Source organism: Chiloscyllium plagiosum, chromosome 28, assembly GCF_004010195.1.
Source record: "Chiloscyllium plagiosum isolate BGI_BamShark_2017 chromosome 28, ASM401019v2, whole genome shotgun sequence".
NCBI lineage: Eukaryota > Metazoa > Chordata > Chondrichthyes > Orectolobiformes > Hemiscylliidae > Chiloscyllium > Chiloscyllium plagiosum.
Window position 1 is genome coordinate 20500685 of NC_057737.1, and position 9187 is coordinate 20509871.

General features: G+C 38.8%; 1 protein-coding gene across 2 annotated transcripts in view; it reads left to right on the plus strand.

Annotated features, from left to right (window-relative positions):
• Positions 1-8885, plus strand: part of acaca (acetyl-CoA carboxylase alpha) — a 263482-nt gene extending 254597 nt beyond the window's left edge. For both annotated transcript variants that reach the window (XM_043718470.1, XM_043718471.1), the window contains 2 exons: positions 2777-2913; positions 4402-8885. In XM_043718470.1, coding sequence (XP_043574405.1) covers positions 2777-2913; positions 4402-4528 — 264 coding nt within the window. In that variant the 3' untranslated portion in view covers positions 4529-8885. The remainder of the gene's footprint in view (positions 1-2776; positions 2914-4401) is intronic.
• The last annotated feature ends 302 nt before the right edge of the window (positions 8886-9187 follow it).

Consider the following 9187-nt stretch of genomic DNA (forward strand, 5'->3'; position numbering starts at 1 on the left):
GTGCAGAGGAGATTTACCAGGATGTTGCCTGGAATGGAGAGGAAGTCGTACGGGGATAGGTTGAGAGTTCTCGGCCTTTTCTTGTTGGAACGGCGAAGGATGAGGGGTGAGTTGATAGAGGTTTATAAGATGATCAGAGGAATAGATAGACAGTCAGAAACTTTTTCCCGGGTACAACAGAGTGTTACAAGGTGACATAAATTTAAGGTGAAGGGTGGAAGGTATAGGGGGGATATCAGGGGTAGGTTCTTTACCCAGAGAGTGGTGGGGGCATGGAATGCGCTGCCTGTGGGAGTGGCAGAGTCAGAATCATTGGTGACCTTTAAGCGGCAATTGGATAGGTACACGGATAGGTGCTTAAGCTAGGACAAATGTTTGGCACAACATCGTGGGCCGAAGGGCCTGTTCTGTGCTGTATTGTTCTATGTTCTATCTTTGAATTTTAAAAATCAGTTTTGAAGAAAGGATACTGGACCCAAAGCATTAACTTTGCTTTGTCTCCACAGATGTTATCAGACGTGCTAAGTTTTTCCAAGAATTTCTGATTTCCAGCATTTACAGTTCTTTGCTTTTTTGTCTGGTATAACTTTTGTTTGCTCAGACTGCTGTTTTGTCACCTGTGAATTTAACGGATCCTGAAACCACCTTGAATTGAAATGGCAAAATCAGTGACTGTCTCAAAGATGACTTTAGCCAACTACATTCATACGTGAGCTGAATCAGGTCATGTGGCTGCCCCCACTACTGAAGTACTGACTTTGCATATTGGCCATCCTCTAATGAAATGAACTAACCTGCAATGTTCCCCAAGAAAGCAACCTTGACACTTTCACTAGGGGCTCTGAGGAGTTCATTTCAAAATGGGTCCACTTAGTGTATTTTAAGCAAAATTGGAAGAAAATGAAAGAATCAACCATATCAGCACCAAAAAAAACGCAAAGTCCTGTGAAGTGCAAGGTTCTGTCCTGAGGTTGGAAAAGGCTCAGCGGTTTTAGTTTGCAGTGTCTGTATGATAGATGAGGGTCAAATAAAAAAAAGGTGTGCTTTTTACTTGAAACGAGTTTATGTGCTTCTGCAGTTTTCCAGTTGCTATCGGGAAGAACATCCTCATAAAACTAAGAGAACAGGAGGTTATTTGGTACACTGTCAAACACCTTGTACCTGTTCGACTCCAGGGCTACATATAGCTCATCTCATGTAGCTGGCGGCTTGTGGTGGTTGAGGACCAAGGCAATGAGAGGAGAGAATGCATCCATCAATTGACTATTTATTGCAAGGGCTCAAAAGCTTTTGAACCACAACACAGCTGATTGTCCATTGTCTTCGCCTGTGAAATGTTAAAATACAGATAAAACTATGTAGATTGTTGTTCAATACCACTATGACCGATAGAGATGTAAGAAAATATCAAACAAAACTGCAGACAATCTATCTGTTAGATGCTGTAAGCTTGTGCAAAGACACATTGTTAAACGTACTTAAATAACTTGGGAGCTTATCTTTTGTAAATTCCTTCTCAACACGAAAACTTGTGCAAAAATTTTTTTTTAATCCCTATTTCTCCATACCCGTCCTGGAAATGTTGACTCTTGCTTGCATTCAGTTTTGGGGATGCAGACTGCTGTCACAACCTTGTCTGAGTGGCTAAGTGTCATGTGAGGTTAATAAGTCATTGTCAACAGGCTATTTAACCATGAGAGCACAACAACCACTATGTTAAGCATAAGCGCTATGATCAGCCACTGTCCACTTGTGTACTTTCCTAGTAGTTGTCATTGTAGTTCCTAATGAGCTGGAGCTGCAAAATACGGCAATGATGCATAGATCTCTATGAAACAAAATGAATTCCAAAATGAGGGAAAGCTTCTCTCTTGATACCTTACATAGATGCATATGACGCTGAATTATCTAACCACTCTACCAATCTTGGTGTCTATTTGTTAATTTGCTTAACAGTCCTCCCACATTTTCATCTATATCATTTCTGTATGCAACAAATAATAAGGGTCCCAGTACTGATCCTTGTGATACACTGCTGGACACCGGCCTGCACTCAAACAGCCTTCTACCACTACCCTTTGGGTCTTATTTGGCTCTGTCTAGTTGACAGTCTTTATAGGGTTGTAAAAACAGATATTTTAAAGTAAATTTTTGGGTTCATGTTTTTTGCTCTGAGCCGTTGTTGTTTTTGGATCAGTGGTTTTTTACAGGGTGCATACTGAGTGAGGGGGTTACGGAAAGGTCATAGTGAACATGAATGGTGCACAAGATCGGTGAAGGATTTTAAAAGATCATAAAGGGCTTGGAGTGACCATGAGGTGATCGGAGGTGACAGGAAAGGGCTAATGGGCTCAACATCTTTTAAACTAATTGGGAAGAGGTCCCAGAGAACTGAGGTGGGCCATTAAACCTGCCCACTCCAATGGCCACCTGTATTCTGCTTCTGCAGTTGTTGAGCTCAACTCAATCCCACTCTTGTTTCTCCATAAAGAGAATTGCATGAAATGGTGCCCTTTATGTCAATATAACGTATAAAGGCTGGTCTGCTGAGTCAGGCAATTTCCAAGACCATCTGCCTCAGTTGCAAAAGTCCAGCCTGTTGGTTTCCAGATTAAATTCTTTATCAGACCAACCAATGAAATGGGACAGAACCCAATGGCAACAGGAATTCATCATCATTGTTCTTAACATGTATTGTAACATCATTAGGATCACACCTGAAAATTCTCATTCACATTTACAAAATGAGAATACTGACAATTGTCTCCTTTTTCAGGCTTATCTGTGGGATGACAATAAGGATGTAGTTGAATGGTTGGAGAAACAACTACTGGAGGAGGAAGGAGCTCGCTCAGTCATTGATGAGAACATCAAGTACATCTGCAGAGATTATATTCTCAAACAGATCCGAAGGTGAGACTTGCTCTGATTTTTCTCTTATGGTGTTGTCCAAATACTATTCCTCTTTAAAATTTCTGGTATTGTAATTTATAAGCCTCATTCAAAGGCCTTTATATAATGTTACATCATGTTTTTTTAAAAAAGTAGCACAAATCTAATTAATGAAATGGATAAAATATTTCCCATACTTTTCATAATTCTCAAATTTTCAAGAAACTAATCAAAAATGCTTCAGTACTATCCACTGCCTTTTCATCTCTTCCAAACATTTATTATATTATCAAACTCGAAGTGAGCTTTCTAATAGGAGATCCGCCAATTTGGAGTCAGGTAGGTGGTGGTTGTTGGAATTGGGTAATGGGTGCAGAGCTGCTTGTAGTTTGCTACACTGTTTCTCAAGCAGCAATGGTAGAGGCCTAGAAATTGGCTGCCATTGCTTTTTCTCCAGTGGGAACCATGTGTTCCAACAAAGACAATGAGGAATAGTGAGGAAAATAGTCAAAGTCTTAACAGTGAGGCCATAAAATCTTAGAGTAGGAGGGTTTGCTATTGCACAGATGAATATAGAATACAAATTGATGCATTTGTGAGGTGTATTTAATAGCTGACACCAATCATGGTGGTAATTGCTGGGCTAACAGGGATAAGATCAATGTCTTCCCTTCATTGTTCGACACCCCATAATTGCAAATCCCAGAATATGTAGGGCCTTATTGACACAAACAAGTAGAACACAGTTTTTATGGAGTTCCTGAATTTTCCTCCTGTGAACTGTAACTTTTTCAGTATTTTGTGCGCATCAATGCGAATGCGTTTGCATTTAGCAGGAGCCCTGTGTAGCCAGAGCAGAAATAAACAAAACATCTATCAACTGATTCTTCAGTGATTCTCAGAAGACCCAGTCATTTGCACACTGTTTCTTTCCCTGGGGCTTTGCAGAACACAGTACTAATTTTCAGTTAGATTATGCATGTATATGTTAACCAAATTGGGCAATGGAAAAAAAAGCAGAAAGGCAGAGAGAGAGAAATTCAATCTAGAGGAATCACTGTAGCACAAGTTGAACCATGTTTACCTATTCTAGTCCTTGTAAGCTTTGCTGCCACTCTCATTTCTCCCCCCCAACCTGTCGAAATTTCAGCCCAAACTGGGGGGGAGCCAGCATTAACATAAAAATAGCTGGAGAGATGGTGATGCTGTGGCACTGAACCAGATAGTCCTGGCTGTACTGGCACTTCAGTATGATAGTAGTAACTTTTCAAGGGAAAACATCTATTTACTGCATAATTTACCAACAGATGCTTCAATGAAGTTGCTCTGTGGCATTTTTGGTTTCCAAATGTATTCAGATTTAAATTGCATCACTTTAAAACTAAAATATAATTTTAATCTCACGTAAATAATTTTGTGTTCCTTGTCTAATTTTATAATGTTGTCAGTCAGAAAACTAATGCTCAGATTATAGAAAGCAGTGGGTTTGATTGTACCTTGTCTTTACAGTCTGGTGCAGGCCAATCCTGAAGTTGCCATGGATTCTATTGTTCACATGACCCAACACATCTCACCCACTCAGAGAGCTGAAATTGTCCGCATTCTCTCATCAATGGATGCCCCTGCTTCAACATAAAGGACACGTGGACGGGATTCTGCAGGGAGCTGACAGTACAAGCAGAGCTAGTGCACATTTCTTAACAGCTGCACTGAAGAGGGTATTAGAAATTATGGAGCGTGGATCCTCATGCACAGAAATACAGATGCAAGACACTGGCCCACAGTTGGAATTGTAACAATTTACAACCTGTATGTGAAATGTAAGAAATGGATGAACTTAATTTAACCGGATGTAGATTGTGATGTTAAATACGTAATGTTCTGGCACTGAATTGCCCCCTGAACTCTCATGTCATCATGACTGGCAGTGAAGATGCCTTAAAGGTCAGTACTTGTGGGCTCATATTTGATGGCCCATAAAATTTCTATTCATTTGCCAGCAATCAAATCTATACACTACAGTTCTCAGTTCCTTTACAGGCATAAATTGACAGCATATCTCATGAAGGGCATGTAGTACATTGTGGTTTGCAGTGCCAGTTAATTGAACAATCGATGTAGAGTTGTTTGTGGAAATATTTTAACATTTCTTTTTGTAATCAACTACCTTTCCCATCCTGAATTGCTGCTGTTAAGGGGGAAACAAACAGGAACAGACTGAAAAGAATAATTAAACAACCAAGTGAAAATTATACCCCGCACCCCACTTCATTCCAGCACTCCCCTCCCCCCAAAACCAATTTGCTATTGACTTAAAAATCTCTGGTGGTTTAAGATGGGAACACAGAGGTGTCTGTTACATTAAACCTTATAACTTAATTAATGAACCCGCGTTTCTACCAGAAAAGAAAGTGAGAGTATTTGAGATTTTTCATTGGCATACACAGTTAATTGACTTGCAGATCCTACTGATGCATTTGCAGATGGACCAGTTTTCGGGGAGAGGATTTATTGAAGGAGAAGGAACAAGTGGCCATTTTCTGTTTTAACTATTTTTAATCTGACTTGTTGGTTAAAAGATACAAGTTCTATATTTTACTATAAGCTTATAATAATTGCCAAATCTGACAGAAAACCGAGTAACAAAAGTAATGAAATGTCAGGGATAAGAAAGAAAGTGGTTAGCATTTTCTCCTCAGCTCAGGCACTGAAAGTGTCTGCAGTTTGAATGTATGAGGATGAAGATACGAGGAGGAGTATTTGAACAGGCAGAGAAAATGTTATTTACTTAAGCATTAATAAACTGAAGCGGCAACTTGGACCTTAACCCTTTCCTTCACATTATTCTAAACGGCTTAAAGGAAGAAGCAATGCAATAATAAACAGTCCAAAATAGTTTATCGCTTTAACCTGATTCTGACCAATAGTAGTATGTCAAGAAAAGGAACTTGCCATCACAGTAAGTTTTTGAGTTGCCTGGCTATAGGGAAGCAAGAATGTACATTTCAATAAAGGTCTAAACATTTAGTTTGCACATGTCCAAATAACCAGACCTGGATAAGTCATGTCAAGATCTGATGTATAGCTATAACAAAGTCTTTGAGTAGTAGTACTTAGAAAAACATTGGATGGGGTGGTTAGTTGATGTGTTGCTCAAATTTAACTAATAATTTTGATTGTTTGGTCTCCTTTCCACTGGCTGCAGTTTTACTTGGCTACCTTGTTAAAACTGTTTCAACTGCTGAAGGCCAGCAGAATGTTTATCAAAGTCAGCAATGCAGCATCAGATGAAGTCAGTGCTTCCCACTTCCTGAGCTCACCTAACTCATTCGGTCTACACAAGGGAGGAACAAATGTAGGAGAGTCATGGATGGCCCAGAGAGGGTGGAGGGAATAAAAGTGAACGACTTGTCTTTCCATACAGTTCCTTTTCTCTCAGTTCTGAATGCTATTGAAGAGTGGGTTAACTGTAGCATTTGTGGGACCAAGAGATCAGAGACTCGAGACAGAGATGTGTGTCTTCACTAAATAAATGAAGGTTCGGATTTATGAAGCCTCTAAATATTTTGAGCCTTAGCACAAAATAAGATGGCAGGCCAGACTGAAATGGACAATCTCTGTCTTTTGCATATCTATTTCAGAGTAAAATTCCAACTTTTGCAGCTAAAAGCGGCTGTTCTGTCCTTCATTTAAAAGACTGCCTGTTGGTATCTTATTTTGATGCTTTGACATCAAGGGGTAGATCATCTCTGAACAATAATTGGAGCAAAATCAGAAATTTATTTGTAGAAAATGAGTTTATAATTTTAAAGGACCTGGTGTTCACAAAGATCTTCACAAGTATTATAAAAAGGTCAAATGAGTGCAAACCCTGCTAACTGTAATTAACACAGGGATCATATCTTTTGACACCTGTGGAATACAGTCTCATCATTTTAAGTGCAAATGGCAACTCTGGACAGCTTTGGAATGAATTAATTATGTTTGGGAACGAGTTACTCTTTGTGTTACTGTAACATCCCAGGATCTTTTGCTTGGACTTTGTAACTAATTTATATTTTTTAAGTGAGTCCAAATGCATATACAAAGTTCTATATGCATTGAATGTCCTCATTATTAACTTATGATTAGATTTATATAGTATACATGTATGCAGTTTGTAGAATTTGTTTGGAACTTCTTAGTGTCAACAATTTCTAAAGTCCATCACTTCTCCCCTCCAGCAGGGCTTGCTGCATGGCTGTCTGAATTCATGTAGGAGAGTAGAATCCATTGGTCTTAATACAGGTGACGTTGTGGAGAAAAAGACAGGCACTGCAATAATTTTAGTCATCAAATTATTTTGACGTGTTCTTTGTGATATAACTGGAGTTACTGTGCCTGAGCAGAAAGCACCATTAAAATGTTCTCTTTGTCTGTCTTGATAATCCACAATGATTGCCTATGGTAAAACAGTGCTTGTGTCTAATCAGTTAGTGTCGGAAAACTCTGGTATGTAGAAATTCATTTCTAATTGAGCTGTGATAAACCTATAGATGTGATAATGTGACAAAGGGAAACAACCTGTGGTTACAGGAAAATGATACACTATCTAAACAGTTAAGAAACTCTTCAGCTATTGCAGTGGTCAGCCCCAACTGGAGTGAGCAAATAACTCTGCCATGTCAACACCTGACTTTTACTGTATCATTAAGTTCAGAACACACCCTTGAAAGTTTGGGTACATGATCACATTCAGCATCTCCGTGTAAATTCTAAATGCCACAGCCTTGTTATTCTTTTTATGCTTCTTTCTTTTCAAGGGATAATGACCATTTTTTCAACCAAGTATCCAAGCTCATTCATGAGCATTCAGACTTCCTAGAATTTCAGATGTGTGGTAATGAAAGATTAAAGTGAGTGATTTGGAGTGAAATTCCTTTGAACAAAAATGGGAACGTGAGGTGCTGCTTCTGCAATTAAGGCCTTGCGAACTGGTATTATCAGAAATTGCACATTTCATACTGATGTTGCTGCTGAAATTTTACTAAGCACAAAGAAAAATATTCATTCTCTCATTTATTCCTTAAAAGGAAATTTTACCCACTCCATAGAAGCAAAGGGGAGGAGTCACATTGAACAAGTAGTGGAATACACTTGCAACAATGCAAGTGGTTTGTTGTGTTGAAACAATGGGTCAACATTTTTCAGCCAAAGTATCCTGAGATGCTGCAGTCTGGGGGTGGAACAATAAAATTGACAGTTTATTTATTTCATTTTTTGTTTTAATCAAGTTTTTTTTTTAAACATGAAAGCCATGAGCCTAACTTTGTTAGACATGTGTTTATAAAACAAAATCTATGAATAAAAACACACAAATTTTCACCCTGACTTTTGAGGAGCCAAGCACAGACTGGATGGGCTGAAGGGATCTCTTTGTTATGTAATTCAGTGTCTTCTCTTGCCCTCAGTCCTGTTGCAACTGTAGAGGAAACAGCATTTGTCATGTGGATATCCACAATTCTGCTTACTAAGCGGCTAAAGGAAATAATCCACTACCTATCCCCACCCCTTCCCCCTCCTTGCCCCAAGCTCCATTTATTTAGTTTGGTGATTTCAGCCAGGTTAACACTATTACTGGCTTTCTTCAAAGTGAATGAGAAATTAGCTAGACTTCTCATTATTGCTTACAATCCAATGATCCTTGGTGGACATTTAGTGTTTGTTGTGAATAGCCACTGGGGTGAGGAGCCAGTGATCGCGGATTATGTACCCTTCCAGAAAAGAGAGAATAAATTTGGGTTTGAAAGCAACTCTACATTTTGACACACAAATTACAAAGGTACCAAACACTGGGAGAAAGCAGGAAATTGGTCACATTACAGTGTAAAAAAATTTTGTGCTCTCTCAAAGCTGAGGATCAAAGTAGCAACGTTTTCTAATTTAAGGCTTTTGTAACTTCTTCAATCTCGGGAGTATTGAAAAGATTAAAAATAAAAAAAAATTGAGTCTTTGCAGTTTGTGTTGTCTGATTCTTCATCTAAGCCACAAAGATAGGTTGGATTCATTTCCAATCAGACAGTCCCACAAATATTTAAAACAAATTGAATTGCACACCAATACCCATCACAATTACACTTGGTGCAATAACTGAATTAGCAATTCAACAAAATAATTGGAAATGCGACATTCTCTATCCAGAAGCCTCCCTCGAGGTTTTTTCGATCTATGGGGGTACTCAGCTTCACTAATTCTGTAGCTAATTAGTGCTGCACTTGGAAATGAAGTTGTTTAAATGTAGAATTCCTCTTTGGTG